The 17,264-nt window shown below is 39.7% G+C and overlaps 1 protein-coding gene across 4 annotated transcripts in view; it reads right to left on the bottom strand.

The window, feature by feature from the left end:
* Nucleotides 1–207: 207 nt before the first annotated feature.
* COMMD1 (copper metabolism domain containing 1) overlaps nt 208–17,264 on the bottom strand; it is a 168,732-nt gene continuing 151,675 nt past the window's right edge. For all 4 annotated transcript variants that reach the window (XM_069583072.1, XM_069583074.1, XM_069583075.1 and 1 more), the window contains one exon: nt 208–431. In XM_069583072.1, coding sequence (XP_069439173.1) covers nt 324–431 — 108 coding nt within the window. In that variant the 3' untranslated portion in view covers nt 208–323. The remainder of the gene's footprint in view (nt 432–17,264) is intronic.

Raw genomic sequence — 17,264 nt, forward strand, 5'->3', positions numbered from 1 at the left:
ATAACCCACCATAGCAAAGGTTTCTAAAGTTGATCCCACCCTAGTCTGAGGGGGGATTCAAATCTCTGAGGATAGGGTCCTTAAGTCCTTTTTAAAAAATGCTCTTATGAGTGCCTCTGTGTGCTGAAAGGTAAGGACTTCTGCAGGAGATCAACTGTAAGAGTAACTGAAAGGGAGACAGAGAAATCACAGCAAGGAGAGGCAGGCAAGATTTGAACTTGAGGATTTAATACTATTAGGGGAATACGATTTTTCTTTGTTTAAAAAAGCAGGCCTCTGGGGTGGGATCACGAACACCTCTGCTTCAACATCTCCATCTTCAGCTAGGCTGGTTGCATCAGTGTGCTAATACTTTCTTCTACCTCTGAGAGCTTCTTCAGGACTTGATTGACCTTGACCTCATCAAATTCCAAACACAGAAATTCAGATTCCTGGAAAACATAAAAGGACATTTTAGACAAGATCCCCAAAACTATCCAAAGCTCTGCTTCTGGTATGACCTAGCTCCAAAGGCCAGGGCCTCTACCCAGCAAGCCTGACTTAAGTCTCAAAACCTAAATGATATTTTACCCACACAATCCCCTAAATGAAACTACCTCTATGAGATATTTCATAAATGCTAAAGAGAGATACAAAATAATTTTTAAAGTAAGTACTTAAGTATTGGGTTTCCCTGGTGGCTCAGTGGTAAAGAACCTGCCTGTCAATGCAGGATATGTGGGTTCGATCCCTGGGTCGGGAAGATCCCCTGGAGTAGGAGATGGCAACCGACTCCATTTTTGCCTGGGAAATTCCATGGACCGAGGAGCCTGGTGGGCTATAGTCCATGGGGTTGCAGAGCTGGACATGACTGAGCAACCAAACGACTTAAGTATTGCTGTTTTATAGATGAAGACTCTGGGACATGGGAAGGTTAACATGTATCACAAAACCAGAAAAAGGCAGAGTCAGATTGTGAACTCCCTGCTCTGGCTGACTCCAAAGTCCATGCGGTCTCCATAGCACCCTGTAATAAAAACAATGGAGAGAGGATTTGGCTTGACTCTCTGTTTGCCTGGGAATTACGCTCTTCGATTTAGTGGTTATATTAGAAATTATGACAAGCTATGAACAAGTTGCTTGGGAAACATCAACCAGATAACTGAAAGATAACCAGATCTTGAAAACAGCCTTAAACATTTCTGAGGCCTTTCCACTTGCTGCAAGCCAATTCTCCTAAGATTCCCTCACACACATTCCTTTTAATCACTGTTAGGATCAATCTACCCTGAATTAGGTAGATTTTAGAGAAAAGCATGATGACACTTTGAAGCATGTGACAGAAGTCTCATGTACACTGGACAAGTTCTAGGTCCACTTTGACTTCAGAGACAAGGGAGAAGTATGGTTCCGAGTGACCATATTCAAGGTCCTCAAGATCAATAACCATGTAATTTTACGGCAGTATGAATTTTTAGAGACCAGCTACCTTTTTAGGTAAACAACTGAGGCTTCAGGCATGTTAAATGACATACCTATTACCCTTCTGTTTGTTGATGGCATAGCCATTGGGTCAATGTTCTTTTCTTTATATTTTCCTTTCTCAAAAAATGGCATTTCCCAACCCTGTCCAAAGTGGCAGGGATCCCTCCCTTCAAAGAGAGGGATTCACTCTGTCATCAGCTAGAAGAACCCTCAGGATTTGATTTTGTAAAAGTGCCTTTGCTGTTGGTGAGCAGCTGTGCTGTGTCCATATTAATGGCACTGAACATCCCCTAGGAGAAACAAGTACAGAGGGAAGGAAGGATGAGAGTTTTTCAAAGGGAGGAAAGGCAGCTTTCCTTGACCACAAGGAACTTTTCCTCAAACATGTATTTAAATAGGAAAGGGGTATAGTCTCATATGTGAGCTTAGAAACTGCTAGGTTTTCATTTAGTTGAATTTAAAGAACAAGAAAGATGCTCCCTGTGTTTGAGCTACAGGCAGGGTTATCTCCTTGTGGAAATAAAAGCAGACGTATGGCAAATTAGGTACCTGGCTAAATTAAGGACAGGTCTCAGATTTGAAAGCCTCTTATTCTTCATTCACTTTTATGAGAACTTTATTGTTTTTGTTCAGCCACTAAGTCATGTCTGACTCTTTGTAACCCCACGGATTGCAGCACACCAGGCTCCTCTGTCCTCCACTGTCTCCCAGAGTTTGCTCAAACTCATGTCCATTGAGTCAGTGGTGCTATCTAACCATCTCATCCTTTGCCGCTCCCTTCTCTTCCTGTCTTCAATTTTTCCCAGCATCAGGGTCTTTTCCAATGAGTTGCTCTACACATCGGGTGGCCAAAGTATTGGAGCTTCAGCTACACAATCAGTCCTTCCAGTGGATGTTCAAGGTTGATTTCCTTTAGGATTGACTGGTTTGACCTTGTTACTGTCCAAAGGACTCTCAAGAGTCTTCTCCAAAATCACAATTCTAGAGCATCAACTTTTGGGTGCTCAGTTTTCTTTATGGTTCAACTTTCACATCTGAACATGACTAATGGTTATAGCTTTGACTATACAGACTTTTGTCAGCAAAGAGATGTCTCTGCTTTTTAATATGCTGTCTAGGTTTTGCCATAGCTTTCCTTCCAAGGAGCAAGTGTCTTTTAATTTCATGGCCATAGTCACCATCCACAGTGATTTTAGAGCCCAAGACAAGAAAACCTGTCACTGTTTCCACTTTTTCCTCTTCTATTTGCCATGAAGTCATGGGACCAGATGCCACGATCTTAGTTTTTTGAATGTTGAGTTTCAAGCCAGCCTTTTCACTTTCCTCTTTCATTCTCATCAAGAGGCTCTTTAGTTCCTCTTCACTTTCTGCCATTAGAGGGGTATCATCTGCATATCTGAGGTTGTTGATATTTCTCCTGGTAATCTTGATTTCAGCTTGTCATTCATCCAGCCCAGCATTTCCCATGATGTATTCTGCACAGAAGTTAAATAAGCATGGTGACAATATACAGCCTTGACATACTCCTTTCCCAATTTTGAACCAGTCCATTGTCCATGTCAGGTCTTTAGCCTGACTTTAAAACGTTTAAAAATATTTGGTCTTTGAAACAATTGTCTAGGAACTAATAATTACCAGAGTCCAACATATATATTTAGGAACTGGCAGAAAAGATGATGTAACCCATGTTTCACCTCAGTGAGATAAAGCCTGCTACAATAATAAAACACCTGGTTTTCCATTTATATGGGAAGAGCTTATCAAGGACAATGTTCCTAGAGATAGGAAAATCTGAACAAAGTTTAATAAATAGCCAGGATGTCTTCTGACTAAAGATCATTTATTTGTTGTAATTTTCAGTATTCAAATGATCTTTGATTGGACCTCTAAGTATTCATGAAGCTCAGTTCACTTCTGAGGGAAATCAAATATCAGAGAGAAGAAGCAGGTTAAACAGAGTCCAAAGTTAAACAAATATTTCCCATGCACTCTCAAACTTCACCTCTCTCCTCTGGAAACAACAGAGACTAACAGTCTTAAAAAGACACCTATAACCATACATGACTCTTGAAGAAACAGCTTACTTGAAACTGCATTATCAAGGCCTGGCTTCATCTAGTTATGCTACCAAAATATTTTATCAGGAAATCAGGAGCCTTTAAACTGGGGCTTATCAAATGGAGCTTTGTCCAAATTTTGCATTTGGCTGGGATGCCTTGCAGAAAATACATCTAAAGCACTTGAAAAATATCTTTAGAAATGCAAATGATGCTTTTCACCAGATGCAAGAAGTAAAACAGCAGTTGGAAACACTTGATTTTTCCTCAGTCATCCATCTTGATCTGGGCCTAACTAGTCATAATAATGAAAGATGATAAGACTAAATTCCTGTATTTAAGTATCTGAATCAAATGTAGAACTTACTTCTTAGTAGAGTGTAGATACATCATCAGATAGAGTCAGAAAATGGTTCAGTTCAGTTCAGTTCACTTAGTCGTATCCGACTCTTTGCAGCACTCCAGGCTTCCCTGTCCATCACCAACTCCCACAGTTTACTCAAACTCATGTCCATCAAGTCAGTGATGCCATCCTACCATCTCATCCTCTGTTGTCCCCTTTTCCTCCTGCCTTCCATCTTTCCCATCATCAGGGTCTTTTCCAATGAGTTAGTTCTTTGCAATAGGTGGCCAAAGTATTGGAGTTTCCGCTTCAGCATCAGTCCTTCCAATGAATATTCAGGACTGATTTCTAGGATTGACTAGTTTGATCTCCTTGCAGTCCAAGGGTTAATGGTTAGCAGGTGAATGAGCAGATGCATCATTAAGAATATGTACTCTGATCACGAGTACAGCAATGTATTAGACACAAGGGTTCTATTCCAAATTAGACAAGAAAGCAAAGGTAACCTATTCAAATATTCTTTCCAAGTACAAAAGCTAAAAAGTCATAAAATCCTAACAAGAGATCCTTGAGGGGCTACTCTCTCCAAACTAACAACAACAAAAAAAAACAAGCTAGCTTTTAATGACATCTAGAAAAGGACATCTTACATGTTCCTAAGGAACTCCTTTCCCAGATAACTATTCTTTTTTTCAGGAAAGTCTTATGTGTCAAGCCTAAATCTTTACTTTTTTAGCTTAAACTCATTTCCCAGCAAGGTCAGAGAATATAACTGATTATTTGTTTATATAATAATTAAAGGCTGTTATTAAGCAAGTGTTTGGTTTCTCAATCTACATACTAAATAACCTTTTTGTTTGTACTATCATTTAAAAGACCTTTTTATCTAGGTCCAGCAGCATACCCTGATGAATTCTTTGGCAAAACAATACTATAGTGACAAAAAGTGACTTATTAAAAACCTGTGTGCTCATTTGCTTCAGCCATGTCTGACTCCTTGTGACCCTATGGACTGTAGCCCACCAGGCTCCTCTGTTCATGGGATTTTCCAGGCAAGAATACTGGATTGGACTGCCATGCCCTATTAAAAATCTAAGTGGAACCATTTAGAATAAATTCAACATAAAACAGAAATCTTATAGCCTATATCTTCTATATTATTTCCTGTGCAAAGTCTCCACAAAGATCTATCCCAATTTATTGGTCATATTTAACATTATAATACAACTTTGGCAAATTCTAACATGTTCCAAATTTGGACAATGGAGGAGGAAAGGGTGCCTTAAGATCCCACTAACCAATACTAATTCAGAAGGCCACATTTGGTGACCAGTTTTCATAAGGCTATTCCCCAATTTTTCTTTTGGCTGCATTTACTGACACAAAGAGACTCTTAACTGAGCAAAAAGTTTAAGCCATGAAACCTATTCCTCTGTTTAGGCTGTCCTTTCCTAAACTGAAATTAATCCTCTGAGCTGCAGCTCTGCCACTATGAGTCTTCTGGAAAGAGAAAGAACATTTGGCAAAGGTCAACATTGGCAATGGTGTCTTGAAAAGGAATTAGATAATAAATAAGGTAGCCAGGGCTTTGAATACTGCCCACCAGAGAAGTTTAAAACAGCTTCATAGGTAAATCTGTGTTCACCACTCATTCCCATACTTTCTGCGGCTTTCTCAGAATTATACCAATACTGCTCCCAACTCCTTCAGGAGACCTGGAAATAGCTTCTCTGTAGCAAAGAATCCTCCAAGTTACTTCATAAGGAACCACTTATCCAAAATTAAATTTTATAGTTCTCTGAAAACTGTGCTGATTATTCTCCACTTGTCCTTTTGATGTAGGAGATAGATGGGCTCCAGGTTAGACATTTATAACTGGCCTCCTGTTTATAGTTCACTGGACACGAAGTGGGCTTCTGGCTGGATACTTAACAACTGTTACCATTTCTTGAGACAAGAAATAGGTGGGCTCCAGTTAAGTAAGTCATTTACAATCAGCCTTCTGTTTGCTCTCTGAAATGTAAACAGCCAGGTAAATAGCCAGGGTTTGTTTCTTGTAAACATCTTAAGGTCATAGTCATGGCAAAGACAAAGAGAGGCAAAACTCTGTTTGAGTAAAGGATTAAGGGATCTCTACTTCCCCTTCTTTTGGGACAAGGGAGACACTACACATGAACAGAAAGGCTCCTGTGAGTCAAAAGTCAAGAGATAAAGCCAGGCCATAACTGGTCTTGCTCCTCCCAGAAGCCTTCACTTTGAGATCCATCTTGGCTGAGGGGTGCATACGCAACCCAGGGAAGGATCCCAGGGTAGGTCAGGTGTGGAAAAAGAAACCAGATAATGGGCCCGAAGGAAGACAAAGAACGGAAGAACTGACCTATGTAGGTAGCTTCATCACCTCTTTACTGAGCTCCTCCTCACTAAGGGGAACACCCACACCCTTTCTCTCTGGGTGTGCATCTCTGCCTTTTTCTGTCTTAACTAAAAAACTATTTCTCTATATGCTCTCCCACTCGTGCTATGTCTCTAATAATCAACTTTAACAGTTACATTAACAGTTTCTGCTTCCGTGATAAATGCATTCTTCACTGGGGGCAAAGATCCAGGGGAAAATAACTCCTAGCCTCTAGCCCTTGCTGGTCTGGTGGCTAGCATTCCTGGTTCTCATTCAGGCTGCTGCTGCTGCTGCTAAGTCACTTCAGTCGTGTCTGACTCTGTGTGACCCCATAGACGGCAGCCCACCAGGCTCCTCTGTCCATGGGATTTTCCAGGCAAGAGTACTGGAGTGGGGTGCCATTGCCTTCTCCACTCATCCAGGCTACCCAGGTTCAATTCCTGGGCAGGGAATTAAGATCTCGCGTCACTCCACGGGTTGCTACTGCCTCGCCGAGATCACTTTCATACCATTCCCCATCTTTCTCTGCCTTGTTCCAAGTTCTCTAAGATTGTGTCACTCTCTTGTTCTCTGGTTTATAGTGGGGTTTTGGCAAGAGAAGAAAGAGGTCAGGATATTTATTCCCCTACTCCCAACTTCTTCTCCTCTGCTATTTCCAGTATTTTCTATGTGTGGGTATTGTTTCTTTATCTCCCACTTTACTTTCTGGCCTTAATCACTACTTCAGTATAGACATTAAGAAGATTTTCTTCAGACTGTGAAAGTACATAACCACCAAATACAAACTCCAAAGACGAGCAGGGCAAGAATTTTTATCATGCCTAAGTTGGTAGAAAGGCTGCCCTCCAAGTGATAAATGACAGTATGAACCAGCATCAGTATTTAATTTTTTTCTATTGTAATTTGATATTAAATTTTATATAATAGCACTTTGATATTAAAAAAGAAGAAAAACAACAATAGTAGTAACAACTGTGCAAGGTGACATTTCATTAAGAATCTGCATCAAAGGTCTTGATACCAGACTAATGCCCTCATCTTTACAACCTGTCCTTATGCCCTAAATCTAAAGCAATGGATAGCTTAGGCGGTAGCTTAAAACAATACCTTCCAAAAGAACATTTGTGATTTATAATGTTTTTGAATCTTTCAACACAGATTTTTAGCAATACATCTTATTAATATAACCAATGGTCCTTACTCAGGCCATTTTTAATCCTGAGGAAATCCTAATTTCAAATATAATAGCTGACAAGTCCTACATTTACTGTGTAAAAAGCAAGCTTTAGCAATTTTCCAAAAGGGAAAAACATTATACTATAAAGTACAAAGCAAATTATTCTATTGAAGATCAGAAAAGACTAAAGTCAGAGTCTTTTAGAAGCTAAGACTGAAACTTAATGACAGAACAACTAAACTGAAATGATTTACCCCAAAACTCAATAGATGTCCCCATATGCTAAGATCAACTATGGGACTAAGATAATGGTAGTTTCAGAACCAGAGCAGCTCCTACAGGAAGCATTTATCCACACTCCCTCAGTCTCCTAGAAGAGGAGAGAGTATTCTTGGTGTAGTATAGAAGCATTAACCATCACTGGATAACAATTACTGAGTTTTCTGATGATATTATTCAGGCATTTCAAAGGACTTCTGTGAGGACAACTTGACAACAGGAGTTTAAAGTGCTTAAAAATTTAAAAGTCTGCACTCTCACAAATTCTACTACATTAAAAGATAAATTCTATGAGAAAACATGAATTTTTAATCAGTTAACTAGAAACTCAAGAGAGAAGAGAGACATCGGGTATCCAGGGAGTTTCAGATCTACCAACAATGTAAGCTACTGCTAAACAAATCTAAGGCACCTAATTTCAGCTTTTCAAGTAGTGCATATGGGTTTTACATAAAGTGGCACAATTTTTAAATAAAATAACATCAGATCTTCATTATTCAGAAACTGATCATCTGGGTCTCTGCTGCTTGACTTCCTCCTCCTTTTGGGGGCCATCTTTTAAGTATTTCTACAAAATGGGAAAAGGAAGTGAAACTTAAACTGGTTAATATGACCAAATCATAGCAGCTCTGCAGACGGTTTTTTAGAAATGGATATTAGAGCTATTAGAAGGAACTTTGTGACTTCACATAACTACTTTGGAAAATTATACTCATAAGGTTGTAATTTAAGCCAGAAAGATCTTCTTATCCCAAATATTTCCCTTCCTTTAGTAACCAGGACTACTGTTCTTAGCTTAATGTCTTTAATACAGAAATACTCCCAGGAGAGGTAATACAAAAAAGTCACTTACACCTTTCTATCACTTAAATTGGGAGATTTATTTTCCTCCAGGAAGAATGAACCCAAGTAGCCTGCCTTAAAACACATGGTACCTACCATTAAGAGGAACTGAGGAAAGTGGGACAAATAGGTAGGGCATGAAACATAAAATCAGGAAAATACCAGAAGCAAATCCTTCTCATATCAGATGCACAGATCCACAGATGAAGGATCTTAAGCTAGTCTTACCCTAGATACATCCTCTCCATGCCTTTCTAATCACCTGATCACCAGGAAAACCTAGAGAATTTTTATAGGGGGCAGTGTTCTTGCCTGGAGAATCCCAGGGACAGAGGAGCCTGGTAGGAACCTGGGGTCACACAGAGTTGGACGAAGTGACTTAGCAGCAGCAGCAAGATAATCACAATGAAAACCAAAGGCTGAATTTACACACACACATACACACACACACACACACACACACACGTGGGGTGCTTTCATTTTCATCTGCAAGCTCAGGGCCTGTGACCCAACAAGGCAATGAGATTCCAAGAACACTGTCCACTCAAAGCTGTTTGAATTTCTAAGAAGAGAGAAAGAAGGAGTATACCAAGAATAGGACCCTAAAATTCTTTTGGTTATAGATTTCTTAGCTGGAAAAAAATCTAGAGTTATGACCTAGAAGAAAACTGGACTGTCCCTGCCAATGTGTGGTCAAATGGAGCATGTATTTTGACCCAGGAAACCTGACTTGTTTCTGAAAGGGAGAAAATAGTTTTGACCTTATAAGAATGAGAGGTTCTTTCATTGGCCAAATTCTGTACTGCTAAACCAAGACTATCATTATTCATCTTCCCCCAAGATTTCTGAGCAATCTGACACTTATCTGCTCACCATCAGTGTATGTGCTTGTGCTCAGTCACATCCAACTCCTTCATGACTCTATGGACCACAGCCTGCCAGGCTCCTCTGTCCATGGGATTTTTCCAGGCTAGAATACTAGAGTGGGTTTCCATTTCCTCCTCCAAGGGATCTTCCCGACCCAGGGATTGAGCCTGCATCTCCTGCATTGGCAGGTGGATTCTTTACCACTGAGCCACCTTGGGACACCTCCATCAGTGTACAGTGAAAGGTAAAGGTACATCAATCTTCATTTTACCACAAAAAAACAAAAGAAATCCAAAGACTAGCGTCACTTACATGAAGCCTGAAATTCCCAGCTCTTTGATTCAACCCACTGCCAACTGACACCTACATTTGACCCTCAATTTGGACTCTTTCAAACCTGATTAATGTACATTTACAGATTAGACTGGGAACTAATTAGGCAGACCCAATTTTGTACTCATCTACATAAATACTAAATAACACTTAGTATTTTAGAAACACCCAACAAAAGAAAATCAATTTGCTGTATGACTCAGGGAACTCAAAAGAGGGCTCTGTAATAACCTAGAGGGGTGGGGATCGGTGGGAGGCGGGAAGGAAATTCAAGAGGGAGGGGACATATGTACACCTATGGTTGATTCAGGCTGATGTATGACAGAAATCAAATGAATATTGTAAACCAATCATAAATAAATATTAAAAAATCAATGGAACCAAGTTATATAAATAATAAAAGCTCAACACAATGAGATTATTGGATGATTTCTACAAAGCACTGTGCTCTACTTCATTTTATAACTTCATTTTCAGCAGGATTTAATACTTAGCTGTCAAGATTTTCTGTATTTTGAAATACTGTGGCTGAAATATATATTGGTAAAAAACTATTACAAGGTGCTCTTGTTTGATCTTCAGGAAATAATACAGAGTTTTGGCTAAGGAGAACTAGTTCTCATGTGACAATGGACAAAGGACCAAAGGATCAACTGTGAAACAGCTGAAAAGGCAAATCACACTGAGGGAAGGAGAAATTTCACTTAAATCTTAGATAAACCAAATGACAAAACTCTTTAGCACATGAGAAACAGTGTTGTTAATTTTACTTTGAAGTTCAACTTGGGGTGTCTCATCATTCCTGATGAGGTACCTTCCAGAGCAAACTCATTTGCAAACAGCTTTGACAAACAAACTAAAATATATTTACATGAAAGGAATAGAGAAGATTTAAAAAAACACCTCATCAAGAGTAGTTTGTTTAGGCGATACCATTAATTAGGCAGGAACAAAGTAGGCAATGGCACTTGCTTTCTAAGGGGCTCTTGAAACTTAGAGATTATGATGGGAGAAACACCTTAATACAACCAATAAAAAGACAAGCGTGAAGCAATGAATGACAAACTGCTTGGCAGGAGGAAGACAACTAGAAAATGTCCAATTAGAGCCCAGCTCCATTGCTCTGCCAACAGCACCACCTATCTATTCCCAGCTTCCTCAGTGTGGTTTCTTTTAAGTCATGTATGACAGCATGATTAAGCAGAAATAGGCATAGTTGAAAGCAGCATTTCCCTTCCATTTAGAGGAAGCAAGTGAAGCTATGCAAGGAGGGCAAAGGATGAAATGATGAAGAATAAGGGGACTTTTGAATTCAGAAAACACTGATTTGGGGGGAAAGAGTTTGGGATGCGTTTTTTTTTTTTTTTTTTCCTGGCAAGGCTGTGGAGTGTGGGGACTAATTTTGTTGGGCTTCCAACCAACTCCAAATACAGTAACATTCTGAGGCACTGTAGGCTGGAACTGTCATTCTAACATTTGAATTTGTGGGGGACACAATTCACTCCATAGTAATCTCCAATGCTTGGAGTGCACTGTGTTATCAGGCATCACCTAAGTGTTTGCAGTTATGATGATGATGATAAGCTCATATGAGTCTAGGCTTGCTATTCACACTTTACAGAAAAGAATTTCTAATAGTCTAGAAACAAGAAAGACACACGCAAACACACAAAAGCTATCTTCTGACTGCTCAGGTCTGCCAGCCCAGTGTGGCAGAAGCCATATCTGGCCTCATCCTTACCGGACTTGAGTTTGAAATGTCATTTAATCAATAAGGGCTGCCAGGATAAGGGCTGGAAAATGGCACCAAAGAAATCTTTCCTAATCCTCACTCCCAGTCCCCATTTAGTACCTCACTGCCATTCTGTGTCCCAAAGTCCAGCCCTGAAGACTGACTTGGAATCTGACACAACATTCTGTCAGAGAATACTAGGATGAAGGAAGAAGACAGGCCTTGCAGTCACTGAATGAAGTTAGTCACTACTCTCTAGCTCAAAGAGTTTACTGTGAACTTCTGGAGCTAGCAGAAGGACAGGAGATTGCATCTTTATTGTCGAGGTTGAATCCTGGCATCACTTAGGTTGCTGGGGCCTTTGTCCGTAGGTAATAATCACCCCTCCCATAACCATTGTGTTTACAGTTTAGAAAGCTGTTTCCCACACATGACCTACCTCATTTGACCCTTAGAAATGCCCTGTTACTAGGAAGAAGCCAAGCCAGAGGAAAGGTACTTTGGACTAGAACAGACAGACCTTGTCCATCTAATCCCAAATCAGATCTTTTCAGCTATATTTGGAAGATTTCATCAGATAATGCAATGGATTTTATGGGTTTTGATATACTTCTGATCCAATTTATGGAGGAAAAGAAAGTAAGGCCTCATTTACTTATTACTGCCCACAGTTTTAGAAACTAGGATTATAAATTCAATCCTTTGCGAAAGACAGAACAGGCAGTCAGGTCCTAACTGGTGAAGAAAAAGAATTTATTTCTTTGTCACCATTCATTCAGCAGGTTTCGGAAGTAATGGAAGGAATAGAAAACCTTGAGGGAGGTTCAAGGATGATCTCTGAACCCTGGGGGAAAATGAAATGCCTAAAGAAATGAAATGCCTCAATTAAAAAGAAGTCAGCCTGGTAGGCAGAAGTAGGAGAGATTGTGGGAAAAGTATGACAAATCTGAAGACTTAAGCAAATGCAAGAAATGTCATTAGAAATGACACTAATGATGATACTAATAGCAGTGATAACTAACAATAGCTAACATTTGTCGAAGACATGCAAAACGCCAGGTATGACACTAAGTGCTTTACATGTATTATTTCACATTGGTGAAAATTTTACCCCATTTTACAGATAAGGAAAGAGAACAATTTGTTTAAGACCACACAGGTAGTAAGTGGTAGAACTAGTTTTTAAAAAACCCAAGTCTGGCTTCAGAGTCCAAGTACTTAACCATTTCACGATCCTGACTCACATTCATATATAATAACATAAAAACTAAGCACCCAAGATTCAAAAGGAAGCTGGGCGTTGACAGTATGATAACCCAAGGTTAATATGCAGAGATGCATTACAGAGACTACGTTCTTATTCTGGGGCAAGATGGCCTTTTATTCCCTTTCTCTATCTGTGTATGTGTGGCTGTGAGGGGAGGCAGAGAGGATTGAGTTATACATATAGCTATTTGTCCCCATCACCAGGTGTTGGAGGCAACATTTATTTTGCTATTCTACTGACTTACGTATGGAGCTCCCTGAGACTCCTCCTAGATCACAATCAGTTGAACCAAAATACTTGCTTAAATCTGGGGTTCTTTCCATCTACAATTAGAAGGAATTCCCAATTCTGGCTTGTTATCTAATCCATGAATACCAAATCATTCATCTTGAAAAAAATCACATCAGCATTTATAGGCACTTTTAGAATATACAAAGATAAATATGATCATTTTGCAATACGTAAAAATATCAAATCATTATGTTGTACATCTGAAACTGATATAGTGTTATATGGCAGTTATAATCTCATTTTTTTAAAAAAAGGAAAGAGAACAAAAAAGTATTGGAAAAAAAGAAAAATGTGTTAAATCATGAAGTTAAACCTTTAACATCCTTCATATTTTGTTTTCGGTCAGTTGCTAAGTTGTGTCTGACTCTTTGCAACTCCATGAACCGCAGCACAGCAGGCTTCCCCGTCCTTCATTATTTCTTGGAGTTTGCTTAAACTCATGTCCATTGAGTCAGTGATGCCATCCAACCATCTCATCCTCTGCCACTCCCATCTCTTCCTCCTCTCAATCTTTCTTAGCATCAGGGTCTCCTTCGGTGAGTCAACCCCTGGGAGTCCCTTGGACAGCAAGGAGATCAAACCAATCAATCCTAAAGGAAATCAACTCTGAATATTCACTGGAAGGACTGATGCTAAAGCTGAAGCTCTAATACTTTGAAAGTGAAAGTTGCTCAGTCATGTCTGACTCTTTGTGACCCCATGGACTATACAGCCCATGGAGTTCTCCAGACCAGAATACCAGAGTGGATAGCTTTTCCCTTCTCCAGGGGATCTTCCCAAACCAGGAACTAAACCAGGGTCTCCTGCACTGTCGGTGGACTCTCTACCAACTGAGCCATCAGGGAAGCCCCCATACTTTGGCTACCTTCATAGCTGTCCCACATCTGTTCTCTGGTGGCTCAGAGGTTAAAGTGTCTGTCTGCAATGCGGGAGACCTGGGTTCGATCCCTGGGTTGGGAAGATTCCCCTGGAGAAGGAAATGGCAACCCACTCCAGTATTCTTGCCTGGAGAATCCCATGGATGGAGGAGCCTGGTGGGCTACAGTCCATGGGGTTGCAAAGAGTCAGACACGACTGAGCGACTTTACTCATTCTCTGGCCAAGGCAAGGGTAAACAGGACTGCTGGAGTGAAGAAAAACAGTAACCTTGATAATGCACAAAATAGCGTAATTCACTCGTACATAATCAAGGTTTGACTGACAACCACCTAAAACAGAGACAGTATATGTGGTATTCAGTTCAGTTCAGTTCAGTTCAGTCACTCAATTGTGTCCGACTCTTTGCGACCCCATGAATCGCAGCACGCCAGGCCTCCCCGTCCATCAACAACTCCCGGAGTTCACTCAGACTTGCGTCCATTGAGTCAGTGATGCCATCCAGCCATCTCATCCTCTATGGTCCCCTTCTCCTCCTGCTCCCAATCCCTCCCAGCATCAGAGTCTAAGAAAATTAACCAACAGTAGTAAAAGCAATTTTTATTCTACTTTGTAGTTTATTTCATTAAAAAGAATACATTTACCACTCCGTCCAAGATTATGTTAGCAAGTCAGAAATAAGAACTATCTAAGAGGGGCCCAAGAAATGAGACAAAAATATTAATGAAAACAACCAACTATTTTGAAGAAAAGAGAGATGTCCCCAAAGGAGATATGAGAAAAACATCTTGACTTATGTTTCCTCTTTAAAATAACAGTCTATGTTTATCTTCTTAACTTGCTTTGGCAAGTTCTTTGCCAGCAAAGGAAGCATGAATGGTCCTCGTCTCCTGGCCTAAGTTCTGTTTTGCAGGTTCCTAAAGAATTCTAGCCACATTTATAGAACATAAGGCATTTAAAATTTTTCATTACATAATTTCAAGTATATAAAAAACATGATAAAAATACGACTCTCCTACATTCTTTCCCCAGATTTACCATTTATTCAATTATTTACACTTTGCCACATTTGCTTTGTCATTTTCTCTCTCTCACAAACCCCTTGAGAGTAAGTAGGGGATGGTCAGGGCCTTTTATCCCTAAAATTTTTAGTATATATTTCCTAAAGAAAAGACATTTTCATACATAGTCATGGTTATATAATACTGAGAAACACTATTTAACCCATTCTGTATTCAAATTTTATCAAATACCTCATAATGTCCTCTATGAAGTTTTTTTTTCCCCTGTTCCCAAATCAAACCCACAGTCACACACTGATTGCATTTAGATGTCATGCGTTTTTAGTCTCCTTTAACCTAGATTAGTTTTTCAGTCAACCTTTCCTGTGTTTCTTGATCTCAATATTTTCGAAGGATATAAGCTAGTTATTTCATGGAATGTCAATCTGTGTTTGTCCGATTTCTTCATCTTTCTTCATGATGACATTCTGTGTATGTGCAAATACCTATCTATTTCCCAGTTTTCTCCAGTGATTAGTGAACATGGGTTCTGAAGTTATAGAAACCTAAATCCAAACCTAAATTAAAACTTCACTACTTTCTAACTGTGTGGCTGGCTAAGTTTTAAATTCCTAAACTGTAAAATGATGATTCTTAACAGATTGAATGGACCAGGTTGCTGTGAAGGTTGAATGAGATAACATATCCAAAGCAAAGTAACACAGTTTGGAGTGGGATAAACTGAATATTACACTTCTCTGATTTTACCACAGTATCTCATACCCCAGGAACATTAAAATAATATTGGTTGATTAAGCAGCATCTCTATCAACTCCAGGTTACAGCTGCCAAAAATGTGAATTTGTTTAGGGGACTGCTAGTGAATACTGCTGGAGAAGGCAATGGCAACCCACTCCAGTGTTCTTGCCTGGAGAATCCCAGGGACAGCGGAGCCTGGTGGGCTGCCCTCTATGGGGTCGCACAGAGTCGGACACGACTGAAGCGACTTAGCAGCAGCAGCAGCAGCAGCAGCAGTGAATACTGTGACTAAAAGCAGTGTCAGGAGCTCAGGTTCAAGTCTATCCCTTCCTGTCAATTTGTCTCTGTCAATTCTAAGAGAAAGTAGAATACCCAAATCAAGTAATTTTCTTATAGTCAAATTGAGAGATAATTTTAATATTCAACAATAACACTGAAAATCAGGAAGTCCACAGTTAAGATGCCATTCTTACTTCATTTCCATAATTCCCTTGCCCAGAGCGAGATGGTAAGGGAGCTTGAGTACAGAGTATTTCCAATCTATTGGTTCAGCAAGATGATCTCACCCTCCCCACTTTCTCTTAGAAGACAAAAAAATTATTCTATTTATGTTAAATCACTCCTCTATGTCAGAGATTAAAACCAGACCAAACAAACAGACAAAAAGGAGTATAGTAGCTGAACCAATTCTTCAAAGTATTGAAGATACAGATATACAAATCCACTTTTGAGATTTGGAATCAAATTTGAATGTTATTTTTCTAGGTTATTATCTCAAATATATCTCCATTTTTATGTTTTCCTCTCAATTAGAAATTCAGATGCAAGTTAAATGATCCCTAGGGAAAAAAATAAAATGAAGCAAACAAGAAAATTCCTGTGTCCTACATTTCAAACTGTGAGAAGGGGCCTCCAGCAAAGCAAAAGGAAAATTTTATGATCTCATCACCATGCTGAAATGAGAGCTTATATCTGTAGTCTGAAAGGGCAAGAGAAAATTTTTATGTGAAGCCTTTATCTTCATCAGTGAAGAGTAAAAATACTATAGTATGAACACAGAACTTCCAATAATTCTTTTTTATTGGACAGAGACCTTAAGTCTGAGTCTGCCTTCAAGAAATACTCAGATTAAAGTGAACTGTTTTAGAAATGGGAATTCTCAACTGGAGGTTAAGTCTAAATATAAGACAATGATGATGCTATATACCCTTAAGGTCACTATTAACCTCTGTTCTTTAGGACATAATGGCTCATAATTGGACATTTCCAGAAAGTGATAAACACTTTTGTAAACATCTTTAGAGAGAAAAGCACTTGTCAGCCACTCTGCTGCATCACCCATTAAGATCCTGCTGCTGCTGCTGCTAAGTCGCTTCAGTCGTGTCAACTCTGTGTGACGCCACAGACGGCAGCCCACCAGGCTCCCCCGTCCCCGGCATTCTCCAGGCAAGAACACTAGAGTGGGTTGCCACTTCCTTCTCCGAGGCATGAAAGTGAAAAGTGAAAGTGAAGTCACTCAGTCGTGTCCTACTCTTGGCGACCCCATGGACTGCAGCCTACCAGGCTCCTCCATCCATGGG

The sequence above is a fragment of the Ovis canadensis genome, chromosome 3, assembly GCF_042477335.2.
Source record: "Ovis canadensis isolate MfBH-ARS-UI-01 breed Bighorn chromosome 3, ARS-UI_OviCan_v2, whole genome shotgun sequence".
NCBI classification, from domain to species: domain Eukaryota; kingdom Metazoa; phylum Chordata; class Mammalia; order Artiodactyla; family Bovidae; genus Ovis; species Ovis canadensis.